Here is a 23,821-nt window from a genome sequence, read left to right on the forward strand (position 1 = left end):
ACAGCCAACCACGCTCTCTAAGCCTTGCTGCTGCTGTTGGTCCCCTGCCTTTGCCATCACCATATCTTTGCCATCATCTGCTGCATCTGCTGCTTTTTTCTTCATGCTACCAGTTCAGGTCTCTAGCCTCCCAAGAGTAAATTTAACTCCCTTTACCACCAAAGCAGGCAAGACAAGACCAGAGGAAGACTTTTATTGAGCCTCGTGTTACAACATCCAGGGAGGCAGCACGGGCATGTCCTCCAGCTAACTCACTGAGCAAGCTGGGAGCAGCCTTTATACATAGCAAGAGAAAGGGATTCGGATAACCATAGCACACCCTGGGGTTGATGAAGGTTTGTGTTAGCACCAATCACCTTGCCTCTTTAACCTTCACCGTACAACACAAGTTTCTGTCTGCTGGACCATCATGGGGAAATGAACCCCATCTGGCCTAGGTAGAAATGATTGCAGGGTTTTCTGGAGTTCATTGAGGTGACAGCAAAAAGTCTGGTACAAAGTGTTTGAAACAGCTGAGGCAATCAAACTGTGTATAGTTTTCTCAGTGCGTCTGCACAGTATTCAAAATAGCCAGCCCGGTGGGCTGTTTGACTAACCATCCTTTTGTTAAAGTAGCTGTTAACTAGGGAGTCAGATTTCCTACCCCTCAAACGCTCGCTTAGAAATAGGAACATAAGGAGTGCTTACATCGACCACCTAAAGATCTTATCGTTAACACCATTTACACCAATTAATAACAATGTGTAACACCTGCCCGGGGTCCCAAACAAGGTTTGTGTCTCTCCTCAGTGTCACTTGGACTCTCTTGACTTTCAGTGTCCTTTCTTTTTTGAAAATTTTAATTACTTTATTTATGTTTACAGGTATGAGTTTTGCCCACCATGTGCTTATAGGTGCCCTGGATGATTGTTGGCCGCCATGTGGGTCCCCTGTTCTTCGCTGCTGAGCCGTCTCTCCAGCTCCTCAAGGGCAATTTTAACAGAGTATTAGCCATCATCATCAGTCCCTTGTCATCAGTGCGAAGGAAAAAAAAAAGACACAAATTTAGATGACTTTAGGCAATATATATATACATATATTTTTTTCTCAAGAGAGCTGGGAAATTCCAGAAACTAAAGAAGGACATAAATGCTGTATACACATCAACTTCTCAGTCAAGTGGCATTCCTGCTTGACACAAATACTTCTTCCCAATTATAATTTTGCAGTCTTTTAAATTTTTTAAATTTTCAAATTTCCCCTAAGTCTTTAACATCCGAGATCATTGTCTTAAGTTACTGACAAAACCCCAACAGCAGCTACTTAGAATTCCTTCAAATAAACTATTTTAAGTTTTGCCCGCATGTTTAACCAATCCTTGTACCAAACCGCTGAACTAAGCCCTTCGTGCTCAACTTCGCCGGTGAGGAAGTTGGTCCCGATGGGCTTCCGTACCCTCTCTCTTTTTTTTTTTTTAAAGTCACTTCCGTTCTGACGAGGTCGGTTTGGTGGATGCACTTCCGGCGGCGGCGACTTGGACGACTGAAGGAAGATGGTGAGTGACTAAGGGTTTCGGCTGGTAGTCGCGGGCACCAAAGCGTCCCAGGAGGACGAGGCGATGCCTCGCTCGGGTTCATCGCAGCCCGCGGGTCGGAGCGTGTCGCAGCCCTCGGCGGACGCGGGCAGGACGCACGGCGCCCGGGGAGAGAGCTGCTGTGGACCGGTGGAGTAGGCGCTGAAGGGCTGAAGCCGAGCGGGACCTCCCGGCCCGACGCTGGGGACCGCGGCTGGGCTGCAGAACCAGCGTAGTGTTCATCCGCCGACGGCTCAGCGCTCTCCGCTTTGGTTTGCTGGGCCGGATTCAGATGTAGGCGCTGAGGGTACCGGGCGAGCACGGTTGATGTCGGTTCCTCCGCGGCGCTTCCATTCTAGAGAAGAGAGACAATAAACACGTCAGGGAACGGGATCGGGCCAGATCATCATGTGACTGTGTTGTAAGAAGGTGGCTGTTTTTGACGGGGTGTCCGCGAAGGACCCTTCGTGGATGTGGAATCTGAGCAGAGGCCTAAAATTATGGTTGTAAGGGAGTACTCCATGCTAATATATGAGTGAAGCCGGGGCAGGGCAGAGGGTCAGAAAATGCATAAGAAGGCAGCCCTGAAGTCCGCCTGAATCATGAGCTGCTAATGTGGGTGAAGGCCAGAACACACAAAGGAACTGTGATGGCTTTGAAAAGTATTCCGAACATGCGCCGGGCATTTTCCCAAAGTTGTTCTTATTTCTTAGAACAACCCCCGAAGATTATTATTAATGTCCCCATTTTACTGAGGAAGTGCAAATGCAGTTAAGTGCCCATTGGTGGGACACAAATCCTTTCTTTTCTAGAGCAGTTGAGAAACACTCTAGAGTTTGCTTATACAGAAGAACTTAGTGTGATTTCTATCTTCAGGCTTTGTGACAATACACAAGTCTGTTAGTCTCTCTGGACCTCGGTCCTTTTATCTGTCTGTGTATTAGGGGGCCTTTAAGAATCAAATGGCTCAGGGGTTAAGAGCACTTGCTGCACTTTCAGAGAACTCAAGTTTGGTTCCCAGTACTCATGCCAGGAGGCTACTGTCTGTAACTCCTATTTCCAAGGAACCTTAACACCTTCTTCTGGCATCCCCACCCCAACCCCACATACACAATTAAAAAAAGAATCTCATTAAAGTCAAATGAGATATTATTGCAGTGTTTAGCACAGTGCTCAGCCTATTTTAGGAGCTTTATAAAAGATTTAGCTCTTATTCTTTGAGGCAGAGAAACATGTAAGTTGTCTCAGAGCTGAGGAAAATGTTTTTCACTGGAATCACATGGGAAAGATGTGGGAATAGTAAGTGAATCTGGGAAGGCTAGGTTTGACAAGAACTGGGCATGCTGAACTAGGGAGTTTAGAGCAAAAAACAGGGAAAGGCTTTGGAGAAGGATTGAGGGTTAGCATAGTATCTGTGTGGAGGCCGAAGGCCAAATAAGGCATAGACTGGAAGAGAATGGGGTGTGGGGATGGAGATAGGAGAGACAGACTATAACCAGAGTGGATTTGGACCAGCCGCCATGAATGTAACAGACTTGACCCAGTAGTATATTGTTAGAACTTAATTCATAGAATTGATAAGGATACATTTGCTGTATTCATTTTCAGCAATGAGTGAGAAGAAGCCAGTATCCGCTTGACAGCAGAGCTCAGTAAAGGAGCCTGACTTACCCACAGGCCACCTTCCCAGGCTCGTCAGTAATTCATCTGCGGCAGGAATAATGAAATTGGGATTGTGCTGAATTAACAGTAGTGAAGAAAAAATAGCTAGTACACAGTGGGGCCCATAACAAATACCTCCTAGACATTGGCTGGGCCAGCCATGAGCAAGATCCCCTAGGAAGTAAGAAGTTGTTAAAGGCACTAACTTGCACATCCTATTTCAGCACAACTGTGTCTCCTGGAATCTCTTTTCAGCCCTTAAGTATTTTCAGAGTAGAACACCAAGTTTTAAGAGCCTTGCATGTGGTGGAATATGCTTGGCACTATTTCTGCTTGGTAACCCTGATGTGGTTGCTTTGTCTAGGTACTGAAGCTGCCAGTATTGTAGTGAGAGGTACCTCCCTAGGGTGGTGAATCAGTAACTCCACCATTGGGCAGATGACATGGCACTAGACATTAAGCCTGCCAGCTTAAGTTTATCTCCAGGACCCACAAGGCAGAAGGAAAGAATCAATCCCTAGAGGATGTTTGCTGGCTTCATGTGAGCCCTGGCATGCAGGCACGTACCCACACATGCACTAGAACACATTTTTGCACAGGGATTTAAAGGGCCACCATTTAAGTCATTGCCCTGTGTTAGGCATTGCTTCAAAATCAGAAATCCCGGTGAGCTTTTCATACAGTTTATGATTGGGAAGAGAGAATTGTCCAGGAGTCCCAGGCTGTCAGGATCGGAGCTTGGTAGGTGGCTGTTGAAAGGGTCCTGCGAATCTCCAGAGAGAGTAAATATTTGGCCGTGGAATGTGGGTGACATGACATGACAGCTTTCACAGTCTGAGAGGCAGCTTCTATCAGAGGAAGGCAAGCCTGAACCTCCTGGTTGAGAGGGGTGCTCTCTGACTGCCAGCTTCCCGACTGGTTCTTGGTTCCAAGAGGCAAGAAATGTCTCCACAGTAAGTGCATCCCTGGGTTCCCACACATTACAGTGGGGATGTGCTTGTGTTTCAGAGTCATAGTACCAGTAGGATGCACTTTTGAAGTGATCGGATTCTGAATTTATGTGTGTCTGTCTTTTTTTATTGCCCAGGGTCAAAGTCAGAGTGGTGGTCACGGTCCTGGGGGTGGCAAGAAGGATGACAAGGTAAGTAATAAGCAAGATCTGATCGAGCCGTGGAAACTGCCTTAGGGCTCCACAAGTTCTTTATGGCGACACAAACTTGAAGCAAAGTGATGAAGTGATTTCAGTAACCTTGTATACAGGTGGATAACCTGTTTCATTTCTAAAGAACGTATTGCCCTGAGTTAATGGTTTTTTAAAGCATGAACATTGTGGAAGTTTTAAAGTAGATCACCTATAAATGCTTAACTTACTAAGGTGTGAGAAGCGCCTCACCTAACCAAACTTGGCAAATAAATCAATTCTGACCTCTGCTACTTACTGAAAACATCTGAGTCACTACCATTTCTCTAAAGAGGTTACACTTTCTTGCTGCAGTTAGGTCTTACTAAGAGAGCAGGAGTATGAAATCTACTTTTTAAAAGGGGTCATTTTGCAGACTCAGCACGGTCTGTGTGTGTGGGGGGGGGTAACCATAATCAAAAAGCAGCCATCGATGTGAGGTAGGGATGAGAGGGAAGAAGGAAATAATGTAACCATATTTTAATTTTAAAAATTTAATAAAAGGAAGTTATTTTAAATATCCTAAAAGATGAGAACATTTGTACCTCTAGAAATAGATGGTAGCAGAAAAAAATAAATGTCCTTTTTCTGGTTTCCATTCTTTTTCCTACTCTTCTAAAAACTGAAGGACAAGAAAAAGAAATACGAACCTCCTGTCCCAACTAGAGTGGGAAAAAAGAAGAAGAAAACGAAGGGACCAGATGCTGCCAGCAAACTGCCACTGGGTAATGCCCTGTTCTTGTGCTGTCCCCTGCCCCCAGGGAACTACTCGGCATGTAGCATGGAGTGCAAGGGAAAGCAGGAAGTACTGGGGAGACTGAAGCTAGCTCTAGTTATAACCCTGTTCTACTTATTAACTTGTGTGGAGCCCTCTACTGGGTCGGCACAGAAGTTACATTGTATCTTAAAATACAGTGTTACACAAGTCTGTCTCGTGCTTACTATTCACAGTGAACCATGGTACATGTCTGCAATCCCAGCACTCAGTCCACTGAGTTCCAAACCAGCCAGGGCTGCACAGACACACCTTTCTCAAAAAGAGAAAGAAAGCAAGGCATCTTATTCACTGTCTCTAAGTAGCTAACCCCTCTGAAGTATTTAATGCTTGTTAAGTCATTAAGTCATTTAATGCTTGTTATTTTTTTTTTATTATTTTATGGAGGGCACACACATGCATCAGTGTGCATGTAAAGGTCAGAGGACAACTTTTGGGAGTTGGTTCTCTCGTGCCACTGTTCTAAGGATGGAACTCAGATCATGGGCTTGCACAGCAAGTCCTTCACTCGCAGACTTTATCACATGGCCCTGTTTGTTGTGAGGCAGGGTCTCAGTTTTGTGGTCCAGGCTGTCCTGGGTTTGTGATCCTCTTGCATCAGCTTCCCGAGTGCTGGGATTAATGCACTACAGTGGAAATAGAGTGTAAACTACTGATCCGGGAACACTTTCATGCTGTAAAGCTGTAAAATGAAGTATCACTATATTAACATTTGGCTATGTCTGAACTAAAGTTTATTTTTTATTAGTTTTTTTGTTTTAAGAATTATTTTACGTATATGACTGTTTTACCTGCCAAGCACATGGGTTTGAGCAGCCATGTGGGTACTAAGAACTGAACCAAGTCCTCTGGAAGAGCAGCTAATGCTCATAACTGCTAAGCCATCTCTTCAGCCCCTTTATCACTTATTTCATTTGTGTGTATGTGGGGTGAGGCCCATGCCTTCTCCTGCGCTCAGATGCAATTGTGAATATATGGAGGTCAAAGCACAACTTCCAGAACTCAATTCCTCCACTGGGGGTCCAAGGGATAGAACTCAGGTCTTTAAGCTTAGCAGCAAGCTCTTCAACCACTGAGCCATCTTGCCAGTTCTGAACTTAAAGTTTTTAAATGGCTTTCTGATGAACATAAAGTAAAACTTTAATAAAAAATGTTAAGTTCCAGATGTCTAAAGCCTTATTTTTTAATTACAGTAACACCTCACACTCAGTGCCGCCTGAAATTACTGAAGCTAGAGAGAATAAAAGACTATCTTCTCATGGAGGAAGAATTCATTAGAAATCAGGAACAGATGAAACCATTAGAAGAAAAGCAAGAGGTGAGTGGGGAAGGTTCTGTAGTCTTTACAGAGTGAGTTCTGTTAAGAACCTAAAACTGATCAGGTGAGAGTTAAGTGGGTGAGCCTGTGCAGACTTCTGACTGGCTAGCTTTAAAGCCAGGGAGAGGGCACAGTGGGTCGGGGTACTGACTGCACTTGGCATACTGGCAACCAAGTATGAAAAGGTAAAAATCCAGATGAGGTGCACATCTGGCACCCTGGCACCCTAAGCAAGACAAGAGGCAGAGACTCAACAACCACCTAACAAGTTCTCCAGATAGCCAGGAGCACACATACACACAGCAAGTTATTCTCTGGTCTCTGCACGCTCAGATGCACGTACACAGGGAATGAATGAATGAATGAATGAATGAATGAATGAAGAAAGCACTTGCTGCTTTGTCACGCCAGGCAAATGCTTTGTAAATGCGTCCTCTGCCTCACAGTCTAATCTGCTTTCTCTTCTTGGCTATTCTTAGGAGGAAAGATCAAAAGTGGATGATCTCAGGGGGACCCCCATGTCTGTGGGAACCTTGGAAGAGATCATTGATGATAATCATGCCATTGTGTCCACATCGGTGGGCTCAGAACACTATGTCAGCATCCTATCATTTGTAGATAAGGATCTGCTGGAACCAGGCTGTTCAGTCCTGCTCAACCACAAGGTGAGTTGCTGGTCTTTAAGGAGACCCATAGGAGTGTGCTCTTCGTCTCAGACCTGGCTGCTGTGCTGGAAGTGGATCACCATAGCATTGACAGACATGGGGGCAAAGAAACTGTTTCTGGTACTGCTTGCCATAACCTGAGTGAGAACTCGTGGTCACGTTAAGACCTGATCCTTCGTAGGTGCATGCTGTGATAGGGGTGCTAATGGATGACACGGATCCCCTGGTCACAGTGATGAAGGTGGAAAAGGCCCCCCAGGAGACCTACGCAGATATTGGGGGACTGGACAACCAGATCCAGGAAATTAAGGTATGATGGGGACCAGGTCAGGGTCTCCAGAGTTTTGGTTTCTTATAGCTGTCCTGTTTGGATGCTTTGGAGTTGACTTGGATGTTTTTCTTTATTGAGCAATTCCAGCTATGGATCTTTATGTGCTCGGTACTGTTAGAAAATGGAAATCACACTAAACTATGTGATGGTCGCTTTGTATATTTAATGTTGACTCAGTATTAGTTGAAAATGTGATGTTCCCAGCTGTGCTGACTGTGCTGTTGTGTACTTACACAACACACAAGTGCTGGGGCCCAGGCTGTATTCCCTGTTCCTGAGTGGTCCTGGAGCCTGGGGAGATGTGGTTGTTTCGGGTGGCTATGTGCCCGCTCTCTGCCTTTCACCCATAGAGAAGTCAGAACCGCCAAAGATCTCCACTGCTGACCTCTCAGCTGGAACTGGGCACGGAGTGTAAGATCCCTAGTGATGGCAGGAACAGCTGCCAGGGAGTCTTTCCAGGTCTGTTTCTAGTCTACTCAAAAAAGAGTGAGTTTTAACTTCCTTCAGTTTTGTTTGGTTCCAGAATAGCTTAAGTGTTGCTCAAGGCTGACTTCTGGAAAGGAAAAGTAAAACTGGGTGGGGCTTAGAAAGGGAATTGATAAGAAAACTCAGACAAAACACTCACTGAGACACATGTCCTCTTCAGGGTATCCCACTCCAAGTGGAGGTTGGAAGAGTGAGGTTTCGATTTATCTTTGTGGAAAACAACATATTTTCATGTCAAGTAATGCTCATAACGTCAGTTAGATTTTCCTTTTTAACCAAGTGTTTCTTCTCTGTAGGAGTCTGTAGAGCTTCCTCTCACCCACCCTGAGTATTATGAAGAGATGGGGATAAAGCCCCCTAAGGGCGTCATTCTCTATGGTCCTCCAGGAACAGGTATGCTGTGTTGAACACTGGAGGCACTCCATGCCTGTCTCCAGCAGAATTGGCAAGATAGGAAGACACCACAGTCCCTTAGCTTAACTCTGGAGCTGGGGTGGGGACGGAGAGGTAGAACATACTGCATAGCATACACAAAGCCATGGGTTGGGTCCAGCAAACCCACACCGCCCCCACACACACAAAACAAATTCTCAGCCTTGGTTGACCATGTACAGTGACATTACCTTGAAAGCTCTGTACAGTGCTGCAGCATGGCCAAGCCTCAAACCGGTGTGGGATGGCGTTCAAAGTTATTCTGGGGTGTTGGATCAGCACCATTTACTGGTGCAGTAGCACTAAGTAAATACTGTTGGATGATGATAAAAGCACACACATTTAACATTACAGTTGGACAGTTGTCCTAAGCTGTAGGGACCAGTGCTTGGCAGTTGATTACCCTGCAGATTAGAACAGGAGTGGTCATTTGCTAGTAAGAGGCTGAGAAGTATCTTCCCCCAGAAGCCTGAAGCCAGAAGCCACTCTTCTTTATCTCAGTGGAAATTAAAGCCATGGAGAGGCTGGTGATGGGCCCAGGGCCACAGAGTTCTAGGCATTGAGCTGGTAATGGCTGGAGCTGCAGCACTGCCCTCCTGACCCACCAGTGTGCATCTCATGAGGTGTGGGCACTGCAGTGCTGGACAGGACTGTCAGAGTGGGAGGCTTGTTCAGTGGTTCCCTGTGGCACTTGAAGCAACCCAGCAGCTTTCTAACAACTCTAAAATTCTTGAGCTGAGTACTCTTTAGTAACTGGCCTATGTTAAAGGCTGGTCTCTGGAGCTCTCATGAGCATCAACGTTGTTTAGAGCTCCCAAACTGAATTCAGTGTACATGGTCATCCAAGGTTGAGAACATGGTGTGTGTGTGTGTGTACACAACCTGAAAGAAAAATACCAGTGATAGAGCAATGTTAGAAACACTACTTGAGGGACTGGTGAGATGTCTCAGTGGTTAAGAGCATTGGCTGCTCTTCCAGAGGACAGGAGTTCAATTCTCAACAACCACATGGTGGCTCACAACCATCTGAAATGGGATCTGGTGCTGCCTTCTGGTGTCTCTGAAGAGAGCGAATAGTGTACTCATAATCATTAATAAAAAAGAAGCACTATTTGAGATCCATGAGAGGAATTGCCTCCCTTGGGAAGGGAATGCCAAGTCTGAGATGTTTTATTTGTTCATTCATTCATTAGTTATGATATAGGTCTTCATGAAGACCAGGCTGGCTTTGAATTCACTGTCTAGCTCAGGATGACCTTCAACTTCTAATCCTCCTGTCTCCACCTCCCAAATGCTGGATTCAAGAGGTGTAGCACCATGTCTGGTTGCATTAAGTTAACTTTATATGCAACTTAGAGTAGATCCAAGAGAAAGCTCCCTTTCAGAAAAAACAGATCATTGTATTGCTAGTGCAAAGTGGTTCTTTCTATAGGTAAATATGGCAATTGTTTAGATCACAGTTCTCCTAATGCTGTGACCCTTTAATACAATTCCTCATGTCGTAGTGACCCCCCATCATAAAGTTATTTTTATTGCTACTTCATAACTGTAATTTTGCTACTGTTATGAATTGTCAATGTAAACATCTGGTATGCAGGATATCTGATATGCGACTCCCAGGTGGGTCTCATGCAGGATCTCTGATATGTGACTCCCAGATGGGGTCTCCACCACTGCTTTCGATGATACTTTAGGCTCAGGATGTGAAAATAACCAAGTAGGGCTCATAAAATGTCTCAGTGACAATAGTATCTGTCACACAAGCTTGGCAACCTGAGTCTGCTCTTCAGAACCCATTGAAAGTGGGATAAGGGAAGTGCTTCTGCTGGGCTGTCTTCTGCCCTCCACAGGTGCTCTGTGGCACATGGCCCCCTTCTGCTGGGCTGTCTCCTGCCCTCCACAGGTGCTCTGTGGCACATGGCCCCCAAACACAGACATGAGAAGAAAATAACCAAGTAAAGATACTGCTGGCATTATCATGGTGACTCTTAGAAGAGTTCGAAGTGTGTTGTTAGATGGGGAGAGCAGAGAAGCAGAGAGCTGCCGGTGTGTTCTCGTTAGTGTCCATCCATTGGGATAGGGTGCTCCCAACAGCAGGTAAATGCCTTCCTTCTCATTCTTTTTACCCAAAACAGGTAAAACTCTATTGGCCAAAGCAGTAGCGAACCAAACTTCAGCCACTTTCTTGCGAGTGGTCGGCTCAGAGCTTATTCAGAAGTACCTAGGTGATGGGCCCAAACTTGTTCGGGAGCTCTTCCGGGTTGCTGAAGAACACGCACCATCCATTGTGTTCATTGATGAAATCGACGCCATTGGGACCAAAAGGTAGACTTGCCCTGAACTGTTGTGTGAGATAAACAGTATTGGCCCTCGCTGTGCACGGCCCTCTGGATACTTTGCTCTCTGCCCTCCAACACCTACCCAGGCAGTGTCTGGAACCCAGTCGTGTCAGAGACTCTGCAGACTCACTGTAATCATGGCCATCTTTGCCCTGCAGTTAAAAGATTGACCAAACAGGAAGACAAAAAAATGGGGCAACTTCAGGCAGAGTTGCTGTGCAGTGATGTGGTTCAAAAGTGTGTCTGTCCATCTGTGCTGCTGAAAACAAAACACCACAGGCTGGTCGTTTGTTTCCCTTCTGTTCTGGGCCATGAAGTCTAGGACCAGGGCACTAGCATCATTTCACGGGGCTGCGTCTGCTCCAGGAGTATGTGTTGTTGCTCAGTACTCCAGCAGACAAGCAGGTGCCCATCCAGTAGAACAGCAGAGAAAGGGCCCATGCTCGATCTCCTGCTCTTTCATCATAATGTTAGATGTAAACTTGGAGAGGCACATCTGAGCAAAGCATGGGTGCTGACACTGTTGTGCCAGAGTGATAGGGCTAAGAAACGCGTTGCGTTCCAGGCTCTTTGTTTGCTGTGCTGTCCTTTGAACAGAACGACTAGGTCTTCATTTTCTCTTTTTCCAAAGATATGATTCAAACTCTGGAGGTGAGAGAGAAATTCAACGAACAATGTTGGAACTGTTGAACCAGTTGGATGGATTTGATTCGAGGGGAGATGTAAAAGTTATCATGGCCACAAACCGAATAGAAACTTTGGATCCAGCCCTTATCAGACCAGGTCAAATTTGCTTATGTTACCTCCTGGAAAATTAATGGGGTGTGTTTGAAGTGTGCGTTAGGGGTTGTTATATAACAGTACACAAGACTGGCAAATACATACGACTGCAATATAATTTACCAGAAAAAAAAAATATCTTGATTGGACAGACAGTCTAGTTAGGAAAGCACCTGGCTGTGGGCAAAAGGGCCTGAATTTAGTCTTACGAACTGACACGTAAAAAGTGGGTGTGATGGCGTGTGATTGTGACCCTAGTACTGGGGAGGTAGGGACAGATAGTGAGGCTTGGTATCCTTTGGCAAGCTCCAGGTCAGTGACACTAGGGAGACACTGATCTCAAAAACCAAGGTGATAGGTGCGCATGCACGCCACACACACACACACACACTCACAGGTTCAAGGCTGTCTTCCTTGAGATCCTAGCTAGGAGAGTGACACTGTGTGGCTTAGCCCTTCTCATTCTCGTTTTGCACTGTGATCTCTTCCTCCCATTACTCCTTTTTATCCTAGGGCTCTCGCTTTTTACCCTGAAGAAAAGGTTCATAGGCCATGATTCATGATTACATTCAGGTAGCACTAGAAGTGTGCTTTGTAGTGTTTCTATGGTAGGCTCGCTCTTGGTCCCTAACGCCAGTCAAGATCTTGTGCTCATTCCTGAAGGTAGCAGAGCAGGGGGTTTAAGTGAGGTGAGCTCAGGTGTAGACACTCACAGAGCAGAGAAGTGAGTGTTCACTTCCTAGGGTTCAGGTGCCATCCCCACGGCATCATCTGACTAAAGCACCTCCTGTAGGGGGATTGGGGGGTGGACCAAGGCTCTGAGTAGGGCGGAGTGTCGGTCTGGATGGAAGTGGCTAAAAGCTTTGTACCTGCAGGCCGCATTGACCGGAAGATTGAGTTCCCCCTGCCCGATGAAAAGACCAAGAAGCGTATCTTCCAGATTCACACCAGCAGGATGACACTGGCTGATGACGTAACCTTGGATGACTTGATCATGGCAAAGGATGACCTCTCTGGGGCTGACATCAAGGTGAGTGACTGGGTGGGCTGTTAGAAGGACTGCAAACTCTAGGGGTGTAGTTAGGCCGAGAGCGTGGATCCCTGGGCTTTACAGTCATTCATGTGGCTCCTACATTACATCCAGATGAAAGATTTGCTTTTTAGTTGAAGTCATTTAATGCATTAATTTATGAAGTAAATGACCCCACCCCTGTGAACCCACAAGGATCAGTTACTAACATTAACTTTACCACCTCCTGTGAAGGCCTGAGTGACCTGCTTGGGAAAGTCAGACTGCCTTTGTCCTCTGTCAGGGAAGAGAGCCTGCACTCTGCGCTCTTCTTCCCACCCTGTGTTGATGAGCTATTCTCAATTACCTGTTGGTTCCGTTGCAGATGTGAGTTGATACGTTTTTCCACAGCTCTTTATATGGAGGCCTGTGAGCAATGAATGTGGAACAGGCTCCCTCCTCCAGGGAGCAGGGTCTCCCCAGCGTGCTGCCCTGGTCAGGTAGAAGCAGCACACTGTTTTTCCAGACCAGCGCCTGCACCTGGTCGCTAAGGTCATTGGTGTCAGGCCTATAGAACTAGGTTAAACAGCTTAGGATACTTTTCCTTTTTTATTGAAAATTACTTTTTAATTGTACTATATCAACTTTTCTTAAAATTTTTCAAGAGTTCAGAAAAGTTCCATCACCAGGATATGTACACTCACATGCCCATCACCTAAATTTAAATGGCTAACCATTTCCTGTCCTCCATAACCTACTTTTTTTTTTTCTTTTTTTTTGGTTGAGCCATTTAAAGTAAGCAATCCAATGGCCATTTCTACCACAGCTTTTAGTGCCAGGATTGTAATATTTTAGTCTTATATATATTTTTATTCTTATATATATTGTTATATATATTTATTCTTATATATATTGTTTATATATTTTTTTTAAGTTTAATTTTTAATTTTTTGTTTTGTCTTATTTGTTTTCCAAGACAGGGTTTCTTTGTGTAGCTTTAGCTGTCCTGGAACTCACTCTGCAGGCCAGAGTGGCCTCAAACTCCGAGACTTGTTTTTGCCTCCCAAGTATTGGGACCACCCAGCTCTAATTTTTAACTTTTAATTATATGTAATTGTGTATTTTCATGTGGGACTATGCATTGGAATATAGCTACCTGCAGAGGCAGATGCCCTGGCGCTTGCGGTACAGATAGTTGTGAACCCGAAATGGGTGCCAGGAACCAAACTCAGAGCTCTGCAAAATCCCTGTGTGTCAGCACATTTACAGCAATCTGTGCTCTGACTGAAGTAAATTAAATGGACATACATCCGCCTCTGCCTTTTGGCATATCACTTTTTCTATTTCATAGAAATATTTTTAATAAGGGGACTAGAGTTAAGCGCGCTGGGCTGGAGAGATGGCTCAGTGGTTAAGAGCACTGACTGCTCTTCCAGAGGTCATGAGTTCAAATCCTAGTAACCACATGGTGGCTCACAACCATCTGTAATGGGATCTGATGCCCTCTTCTGGGGTGTCTGTACACACACCAGAACAGTACAGCTACAGTATACGCACATATATAAATAAGTAAATAAATCTTTTTTTTAAAAAAAGGAAAGAAAAGAAAAAAGGGGTTAGGGCTGCAGAGCTGGCTCTGCCATTAAGAGCACTAACTATTTAAGAACACTGTCTGCTCCAGAGGACCCAGGTTCAGTGCCCAGCACCCACATGGCTACTCACAGCTGTCTGTCTGGAACTCCAGCTCCAGAAGACCCAACACCCTCACACAGACATACATGCAGGCAAAGCACATAAAACAAACTTTTAAAAATATTTACTTTATTAAAAAAAAAATAAGAAAGGAGAGAAAGTAAGAAAGATATTTTTAATGAAAGTGAAGCTATAAGAATTAACTGACTGGCCAGAACCTGAGCCACAGCTCAGAATCCCAGACCTCCAGTCTACCCCAGTCTTCCCAGTGTATGCATCTTGGATTCTCAGAAATTATGATACATGAGACATTTAAAAATAACCTGTTGAGCAATTTGTGTTTAGTCTGTCTTATACTTTATTTCAAAATATCTCTCTGAATTCCTTCGGTTAAAAATAAGTGTTGCAGTCTGAACATACTGTTCTTTTTTTTTTTCTTTCTAGACAGGGTTTCTCTTTGTAGCCCTGGCTGTGCTCGCTCTGCAACTGACCTGCCTCTGCCTGGGATTAAAGGCATGTGGCACCACACCCAACTCATACTGTCCTTTCTTTCAGGCAATCTGTACAGAAGCTGGTTTGATGGCCTTGCGGGAACGCAGAATGAAAGTAACAAATGAAGACTTCAAAAAATCTAAAGAGAATGTTCTTTATAAGAAACAAGAAGGCACCCCTGAGGGGCTGTATCTCTAGTGACCCCTAGTCACCTTCAGGGACGGGAAGCTGCCCCGAGGAGTCCATTTCCAGTCAATTTTTGCTAGTAGAAAGCCTGTGTGGAGGAGGATGCTGTGCAGGCTGTCTCCATCTGTTGTTGGTCATTGTGCGGTGCTGCTCTCTACTCCAATAAAGGATTGTCCTGGTTTGCTTTCTATTACTGTAATGAATACCATGACCAAAAACAACTTGGGGAGTTAGGGGAAGAGCTCATTTCAGCCCACAGCCCATCGTGATGGGAAGTCAGCAGGAACCTGGAGAAAGGAACTGAAGCAGGAGCTATGGTGGAATCTACTTCCTGCCTTGATATCTGCTTTCTAGGCATAGCCACCGGCCTAGGGGTGGCACCACTCATACATAGTAGGCTGGGCTCTCCAACCTAAATCATTTAAGAAAATCCCAGCACTTGGGAGGCAGAGGCAGGCGGACTTCTGAGTTCAAGGCCAGCCTGGTCTACAAAGTGAGTTCCAGGACAGCCAGGGCTACACAGAGAAACCCTGTCAAAAGATCTTCATATGTAGCCCATGCTTCATGTGTAGTCCAAACTTACTTACTGTATAGGTCAGGCTGACATTAAATTCTCATGCTCCTTCTGCCTCTGCTTGGACCCTAAGAATTTGACAGTATCCTTGACTAACTCTCTAAAGGTTATTCACAGGTTCCAGGCCCAGGGTGTGGCTACCTTGGGGATGGGGAAGAGTTTCTGTCTACCCAAGGATATCTACATGTAGATGGCCTGTGCAGAGTGTGTAGTCTGCCTGTATGGAGATGTGGTCTCCATGAGAAGCTGCACAGCATTGAAATTCAGCCCAGAGGATGCCATCTGGCTTGGAGTGTCAGAGACCAAGGGTAAGAAAGTGTACATACAGCTGGAGAGATGGCTCAGCCGTAAGGCTAGGCTCACCACCAAAAAGATAAGAAACGTGTACATAGAAGGGTGAGACCTCCACAGGACAGCATAAGGCCCTGTGTCTAAATCCCAGCATAAACAAATATACCCAGGAGGCAAGTGCAGAAAAAGCAAGAGTTCAAGGCCATCCTGTTTCAAAACATCCAGAAAAAAAGCTCTGCAATCCCTGCAGACATTCCTGTCGTAAATACGTGCAAGCTGTCAGTCCCTTCTAGCCAAGCTAACAACATTGGGACTAGGCTGTGTTACAGAGCTCCCCGTCAGTAAGAAGTGACTGCATTCTCAAAACAGGCCCTCTACACCAGGCTGCCGTCTGTCGTTGGGAACACTTGTGGCGGTGGTTCAGATGGCTCTAAGGTCACCAGCAAAGGTTCTGCAGAGGGTGCAGGTGTCCTGCCCAAGGGTTTCCACGCAGTACTGAGCACATGAACACCAGGGCTCCAGTGAAGGCCCTGTGGATGCTCCTGGTGCAAAGACAGATGTCACCAGAACAATAAGAAGCTGGCCATGAGCCAAGACAGGAAATGCTGAGTAAGCATCTTCTGTGCTGGATGGAGAGAGAGAACAATGTGTGTCTCTGCTTGTCAGCCCACGGAAAGGGAGATCTCAAGGACAAGTAGCCAGACCCGTGACTCCAGGATCATGGACACATGCAGTGTGAGGGGCTGAGCAGAGAGAGTAAGAAGCTGCACACATGTCAACCACAAAAGGTTTATCACACGCACGACTCCATCTGTACATAGAGGTCACATATATAATATGTAAAACAATACATCCACACCCCACCAGGACAGTGGAGCAAGCCCCTGCAGCACTGCAGCTCTGGGCTCTGCAGGCTGGCACAGCCCTAGTTGCACTCTAGTCCTCCAGCAGTAGCTCCAGCTCCTCGAGGGGCAGGCGCACACGGAGCTCTTTCTCGGTCATCACATCCAGGATCTCCTGCAGCTCATCTGGGAAATACTCCATGGCATCCATGTACAGCACCTGGGGGCAGAGGAAAGACCCACATTGGCTGTAAGCAGGAGAAAGTCCCAAGATCAGGTAGGGGCCCAGCGAGCCCCACCATCCTCTGTCCTGCTGAGACGAGCTCAGGCAGCTCTGCAATGGCAGTAAAGAGAGTGAAGCCCTCACTATCTGGCCAGCAGGCTCAGCAGGCACTGCTGCAACTGGTGGGTTTCCCAACACCTCTTGGTCTGGGTAGGACATGGCAGGGGAATGCTGGGAAAGCAGCTCACCCACGGAGCACCATCTACTGCTACAGGGACAGTCACAAGGAACTCTGGTGTCTATAGGGTACTGCCCCACAAAGCCACACCCCTAACACGGCTAAGCAGAGGCTGGCCGGAAGGTCCGTGGGAAGCTGATGACAGCAAGCACTGAGCTCCAAGCTTACCTTTGCCCAAGGACAGCTCTGGAGGGCCTTGTAGAATACACCTTTGCTTCTTTCTTTGTTTCCTAAGGAGACCTGAGTCAGGAGGAGACTAACGTGAGCAATGGAGCCAGGGAGGCTAGGGCACAAGCTATGCCTGCCCTCAGACACGGGAAGCCAGCCTGCATGTGGGCTGACACCATCTTGGCAAGCAGGGGGATGGTTCCCAGTGCCAGAGAACACTCTTGGGCTCAGCTGTGTTAGGTCATTCGACGCTGTAAACTTCGTGTGTCCCCTTTATAACACTATCATATCTGGGTGTTAGTGGGAGTGCTTGGGGTGAGACGTTCACGAGGTGAGGCTGAGGACCTGGCACATGGAAAGTCATCTGCTATTTTAAGACCATTATCTTCAGAGAACCAAGAAACTGGGATCCCCTGGGTACTAGTTACATCATGATGGTAAATGTCCTAGGGGAAGCTGAGGCAGGATAACAAATCCTATCTCAAGACAAAATAAGTAAAAATCAAAAGGCAAATTTGCCCATTACTTATTAAAAGTAAAATTTCCCATCAGAGTCTAGAGGCCACTGTGCCTTGGAGGCAAGCTGATGTCAGTGTGCACAGCTGCTGCCCAGGCGGCACTCCAGCAGCGGGGCTCCTATAATCTGTTTGCCTTTGCTTAAGAGGGAAGGACAGGAGTGAGGAGAGGGGAGGAGAAGATGGGCAGAGGCCAGGTGAGTGGAGAAGGTAGAGAAAGAAGGGGGGCACTCAGTACTAGGTGTGGAGTCTCTCCTAGCCCTGAAAATGAAGGCCTTTTCTAAAAATGGCCTAAGATCTGTGAGTAGCCAGCCCACAGATGAACAGCAATTACAAGGAGGTAAAGAAAGTCTAACAGTGACAACTGAGAAATACCACAGCTCCCTTTGGTACACTGTGCACATCTGGCCCCATAACAACTGACTGGCTTATCTACTTAAATGTCCCTCGATGCTATGTAAGTACACGGCCAGAGCCTTGCAGGAAGCTGCCACTGTCTGAACAGCACCAGCAGCTTGACTCCCGGCGCTGATGTGCACACACAGTTAACAGCTAGGAGGACCTTGCACTGAAGCCCCCACCTGCCCGAGTCCAGCCTAAGCAGGAGGAGACTTAAGAGCTGTTGGTCTGACTCCTCTCTCTATATCCCACCAACGGTGCGGTTTAACGCCCTCAACATTTCTGCAGTAACAAGTGAACAAGCTAGCACACAGCATGTCTGCATGACATCTAGAGGACTCAAGCAAGCCACCCTCCCTGACAGCCTCACACAGCGGCTCTCTCCTGTCCTCTGACACTTCAGCCCATATCTCACACTGGAGCTTTAATTCCTTCCTTCTTCCTTCCTTTCTTTCCTTTTCTTTCAACTGTAGTTAATTAACAAAAGTGCTAGGCGCCCACTCAAATGCCTCAGGAACTGCCGGGCTAAGTCACTGCTCTAATTAATCCTCGGTTTTAACACCACCTCATCAAAGATACAAACCCCTTAAGGGCCCAGACCTTTCTTTTCAAATCAACAGCAATTTTTTGTATGCAGCCCACGCATATCCAGCTCCCGGAAGTCCCAGTGAAGCTGCCACGTATACAAGTATGCCCACTCCGCTCTAAAACTCATTCCTTTGCTTGCAAAGGTTGAGGCACAGGGGAAGAGACTGACTAAAGCCAGAGTTTCCTGTTAGGAAGTCAAATCAGGACACGCCATAAATACCATCTCCCCATGCTACCCTCTGTTTCGCATGGAATTTAGCCATAAACCCGGACTTCCAGCTCTAAAGAATCACTCTACTTCAACTCAAATGAACAAACACACAGGGCTGTCGAGGTGGCCCAGTGGGTAAAAGCACTGACTGCTCTTCCGAAAGTCCTGAATTAGGATCCCAGCAACCACATGGTGGCTTACAACCACCTGTAATGAGATCGGACACCCTCTTCTGCTGCTTCTTGAAGACAGCTACAGTGAATTGTGGGGCCAGAGCGAGCAGGGCCATCCTGAGTTCAATTCCCAGCAGCCACATGATGGCTCATGGCCATCTGTACAGCTTCAGTGTACTCATATACATAAAATAAATAAATAAATCTTAAAAAAAAAAAAAACATACAAAGAGTGAAATACACCCAAGGAATGGTGCCCAAGGTTGACATTTTGGTCTCCACATGTACGTGCATGCACAGGCGCATGCGCCGTGCGTACACGTGTACACACACACACACACACACACACACAGGCAGACACAAATGACTGTGAAGGCAGCAGCACAGACCTACAACTCTGCACCTAAGAGCGCGCCTGCTTTCACCCCATCACCAAGAGCTGAACTGGGTAACGTGTCCTCTGGCTCCCTCAGGCCTTCCATACAGACAGGGCTCAAGGGGACAGCCCTTCAATCAGATCTTCAATGCAGATCAGACTTCTAAGAATTAGGCCTGACTGCCTTTCTCTGCCTTGCTTTCTAATGGTGCTAGAGATTGAGCCCAGGGCCCGGCATGCTAGAACCGATCTACATGTCCCACTCAAAATTTCACATTCTTGACCAAACCTTATCTTTTAATAACAAAGTCAAACCAAGACCAGGAAGTTCTTGTGAAGAGAATGGCAAGAACGTCGGCTTCTCTGAACTAAAAGCTCTTGGACCATTTTCCAAGTCACTGGCTTAATAAAGTCAATTCAGAGACAGCAACGTCCCAGTAATTACTCTAGAATTTCATTCTTCCAAGCATCTTGAAAGAGGAGGCACTACTCAATCTGGTTCACATAAAAATTAACCAATGCCCAGGAGAGGGGTGGAAATAAGGCCCTCCTTCCCAGGCAGTGGCTACAGACAGCTGCAGTTTTGTCTACTTATAAATTTAGAGACAGGGCTTTAACAAAACAAAAGCAGAGAGTCCAAAAGTATTTTTTTTTCTTACCAAAAATTTCAAATACATCCTCCACAGTAGGGGGCACTGGCTGCCCTTTTCGCTCCGAATCGCATTTTCAAACAAGGCTCTGATCCGATGCGTAAGGCCAGTCTCAGGGATTGTAGCATGGACCTCCCTGCCGCCTACCCTGCAAGGAAAGACCTCAGGTCATTCTAAGACAAGTTCTGTGCCTGACATGACAGCCGAGAGACATCCTTCAGCGATGGCCAAGGGCAGCAGCGCCTGGATCTGTTTTTCAGGGAAGTTCTGTACACCCCACCCCCACCCCCTAGTGTGAGCATCCAGCAGTCGGTACAGGTATGGCATAAACAAAAGCACTGGCTAAGAATGTGTTTCTTCACTATGCTGAACCTACCCAGGAATCACACACAACCCCACTAATCGAAAGTAAAGTCTTCCCTTTCGAGAAAAAAAGGTCTTTCAATTTAAAATGGACAAGACTCAGATCAAGTGAATAAAATATCACTGGAAGAAATAAAAGCCAAGCAAAATAAAGAATCATTCAAAGCAATCCTAATTTATTAGGATTTCACTGATGTGAAGCAAAGCAAATATTCCAGAAGGAACAATGTCCTACGCTGACATGTTCCTGAGATGATCACTAGCCTTCAGCTGTAACAAGCTATGTCACAGGAGGCATGGGAAGCATGAGTCCTCTGTGAATGCTACAGAGGCTCGCAGCCACTGGGCAGCATCTTCAGGCCACACAACTGCTGCACTGGACCTGACAGGAAACCCCATGAAGTCAGTTCTTCTGTGATTACCACTTGACAGGAGGGGAAACTGTCTGAGAGATGAAGTGCTTGCCCCAAATCATTCAGGTGACAAGTGTCAGAGCAGGTACTGGCATCAGAGCCTCTATGGTCTACACTTGACAGCACAATGCTCTCATTACAGCTCCTCAGACACACCAGAAACCAGAAACCAGTCAGGTGGAAGCCTGGCGCAGGAAGACAGTCACCACAGGTTCTAAGATGGAGCCACTTCCTAAGGTCTTACTCACGTTTCGGTCTGTTACTGGCACGGCTAGAACAGTCACACCAGGTGTGGCAGGGCCTGGGCCATGTCCACTTCTATATACCTGAGACCTGGCAAGGGGCCGCGAACACAGCAACCCTCCCGTGCAGGTCTGTGAAGCCCATGCAGAAGACTGCCAGCAGTTACCTCTGAACAGACTCCACCAGCCTTTTCCTCAGCTTCTCCGCTTCGATTGCAAACAGCCAAGGCTCCAAATGTTTGGTAGACCTAGTGACTGTGTCAAAGAACCTTCTGGTCTTGTTAGCGCTGTGGGACTTATTCTGAATCTGTACGTAAGCCCTCCAAAGAACCTGGTTGCCCGGATACAGCTTTAAAGCGTTGGAGAGGGTCTCTCGGAGTGGAGCCAGAGGGTACACACAAACATTCATGTGGAATCGCAGCAGACTCGTGTGCATCAGGGTGATGGCCTCGAGAACACTGCTCAAACTCTGGGAGCTGGTGCTGTCCTCTGGCCCAGGGCCTTCTAGGAGAGCGGAGTCCTTCAACTTGGAAAATACCTGTCCATATATCTGTACAGCAGCATCAATTCCAACAGTGAGATACTGGAAGAGCATAAAGCATTTGACCAAGCTACCCAGGCAGTCCAAAGACTCTGCGGGAGCTGGGCTAGAGGCCCCACTCTGTCCTAGACAGTCCTGCAGAGCATGCTCATAAGCCTTGCGGGCTTTCAGCACCTGAGTAGACAAGGCCTGCCCAGTGTAGGGCCCATAGGGACTGCTCTCCGTCAGTCGTGTTAGGATGTGGACAGCCCGGCCTGCGGTGGCTCCTCTCGAGTCGGGCGACAGTTCCATCTCCAGCTCGGCATAGAGCAGACTGAGTTCACAGAGTTCACGGTCCTTCAGCTCGCTGCTGCCTGCCATGCTGAGTGCCGTATCGAACACTTTCCTGGCATCCTCTGTGTTACCGAGCAGCCACTCCAGGTATGCATACTGCTTCCAGAGGCAGAAGTTGTTGCGGTTCTCTGGCTCCTTAAGGAGATTCTTGGCTAATTTTTTGCAGTTCTTTCCCTGAGACTTTAATCGCTTCTTTTTAGTATGTAGACACCAAATGACCTATAGTGAAAAGAAAAGAACAACTCTGGTCCCCAAACACTCCCTTTGTTTGTCAGGCTGAGGAGACACTGGCAAGGCAGTGGTGCCCACACGCCCTCTGTCAAATCTGGCAATGAAATCAGGGTTTACCATGGCCATAGTGAACATAACCAGGTTTTTACTCAAATCCCCAACACAAAAGACCTGACCCTCTCCAAGCGCTCGCCTCTGAAGAGATGGGTCCAAAGGCAAGAGCTTGCTAAGGGCGGGATATGATGAAACATACTGTAATCCCACGTCTCTCTCCCATGTTTCTGATAACTCAATCACTTGGTCAATAACACTTTTCAAACTTGTCATACAGTATGCTATGAGAAGGCATGGGGACATGGAAACTACACATATGATCTAAATACATTGTATTTGTGTATGAAATTACCAAAGGACATATTTAAAAAAAAAAAAAAGTGAGAACACATTATCCAAAAGAAGTGAGTACTACTACTGGCCAGCAGAGGGCAGAGCAGTGACTGGGAGCCCTGAGTCCACAGCTACAGAGCACAGGGTGAGAAGCCCTAGATCCTCTAAACCTGCTTAAGCTGATGCTGCCTCTTGGCACTAAGTGCCTGGATAATCACAGACAACAGACAGCTCTGGCCACCAAGCTCGGGACTGGCTCCTCCACATCTCAAGTGACTGCCAGAGTCAACTGAAGGAGGAAGTTTTGTGAGGATGACACACAGGTGCATTGGGGGAGACGCTGAGGTACAGTGAGGAAGGAGGCAGTTCCAGTTACCTTTGCAATCTCGTACCGTAACCAGGAGAGGCAGAGCTGGGACTTCTGCTTGCCTGAGAACAGAGGCAGCACCAGGTGGAAGACATTGCGCACAAACTCCTCGCCCTCTCGGTTGTGACCTTTGATCCAGCGTGGACAACCCAGCTGCTCCATGTAGCCAACACAGCTAATGCCCGAAAATGAAGGGTTGAAGTAAGTCAAGGGCTTTTCATCATAAAGTTCACTCTCAAAGATGCTACTCTCGTCCATGGCCAGGTAAAGGCAGGAGGCTGGGGGAAGGAAGCCGGAAGGCACGCCCAAGAACTGCAGAAAGGCCTCAATGAGCCGGAACCGAAGCCCTGGGCTGGAAAGTCTGATCAAAGATTGCCCAATGTCATCAAACAGCACCTGCAAGCAAAATGAGACAGAGCCACTGAGACAGAGGCTCTCACGGCTGCACAGCTCTCTGGACAGACAGAGCCACTGAGGCAGAGGCTCTCACGGCTGCACAGCTCTCTGGACAGACAGAGCCACTGAGGCAGAGGCTCTCACGACTGCACAGCTCTCTGGACAGACAGAGCCACTGAGGCAGAGGCTCTCACGGCTGCACAGCTCTCTGGACAGACTGTTAATTCAACGCCAGTCAAAGTAAAGTAAGTTTTAAATAGACAGTAGCTAGGTTTTCTCCCAACACTAAAACCCAGAAGGCCTCCAAGGCAGCGTGGGCATCTGAGAACAGCACACTGAAGTCTGGAGGGGCCATGAGCACTCACTCACACACACACACACACACACAGGGGCCATGAGCA

The 23,821-nt window shown here is 47.0% G+C and overlaps 2 protein-coding genes across 9 annotated transcripts in view; one reads left to right on the forward strand and one right to left on the reverse strand.

Annotated features, from left to right (window-relative positions):
- Positions 1-1,443: 1,443 nt before the first annotated feature.
- Psmc1 (proteasome 26S subunit, ATPase 1) lies at positions 1,444-15,089 on the forward strand. Its single transcript, XM_031355420.1, has 11 exons — positions 1,444-1,534; positions 4,302-4,355; positions 5,023-5,119; positions 6,363-6,487; positions 6,967-7,152; positions 7,334-7,462; positions 8,266-8,362; positions 10,537-10,726; positions 11,372-11,523; positions 12,396-12,550; positions 14,777-15,089. The coding sequence occupies exons 1-11, from the start codon at positions 1,532-1,534 to the stop codon at positions 14,909-14,911; spliced, it is 1,323 nt and encodes a 440-aa protein (XP_031211280.1). The 5' UTR covers positions 1,444-1,531; the 3' UTR covers positions 14,912-15,089.
- Positions 15,090-16,533: 1,444 nt separating this feature from the next.
- Nrde2 (NRDE-2, necessary for RNA interference, domain containing) overlaps positions 16,534-23,821 on the reverse strand; it is a 57,149-nt gene continuing 49,861 nt past the window's right edge. For all 8 annotated transcript variants that reach the window (XM_031355415.1, XM_031355413.1, XM_031355411.1 and 5 more), the window contains 5 exons: positions 23,034-23,420; positions 21,333-22,258; positions 20,157-20,295; positions 17,236-17,307; positions 16,534-16,826 (listed from right to left, as the gene is read on the reverse strand). In XM_031355415.1, the coding sequence (XP_031211275.1) occupies positions 16,701-16,826; positions 17,236-17,307; positions 20,157-20,295; positions 21,333-22,258; positions 23,034-23,420 (1,650 nt within the window). In that variant the 3' untranslated portion in view covers positions 16,534-16,700. The remainder of the gene's footprint in view (positions 16,827-17,235; positions 17,308-20,156; positions 20,296-21,332; positions 22,259-23,033; positions 23,421-23,821) is intronic.

This window comes from Mastomys coucha, unplaced genomic scaffold (genome assembly GCF_008632895.1).
Source record: "Mastomys coucha isolate ucsf_1 unplaced genomic scaffold, UCSF_Mcou_1 pScaffold6, whole genome shotgun sequence".
Classification (NCBI taxonomy): Eukaryota; Metazoa; Chordata; class Mammalia; order Rodentia; family Muridae; genus Mastomys; species Mastomys coucha.

What these genes read in the sequence shown, in the direction of transcription:
- Psmc1 (XM_031355420.1), top strand. An exon ending in CATTAGAAGAAAAGCAAGAG is followed by an intron (nt 6,488 to 6,966) that starts GTGAGTGGGGAA and finishes GGCTATTCTTAG; the next exon opens with GAGGAAAGATCAAAAGTGGA. An exon ending in GACGCCATTGGGACCAAAAG is followed by an intron (nt 10,727 to 11,371) that starts GTAGACTTGCCC and finishes CTTTTTCCAAAG; the next exon opens with ATATGATTCAAACTCTGGAG.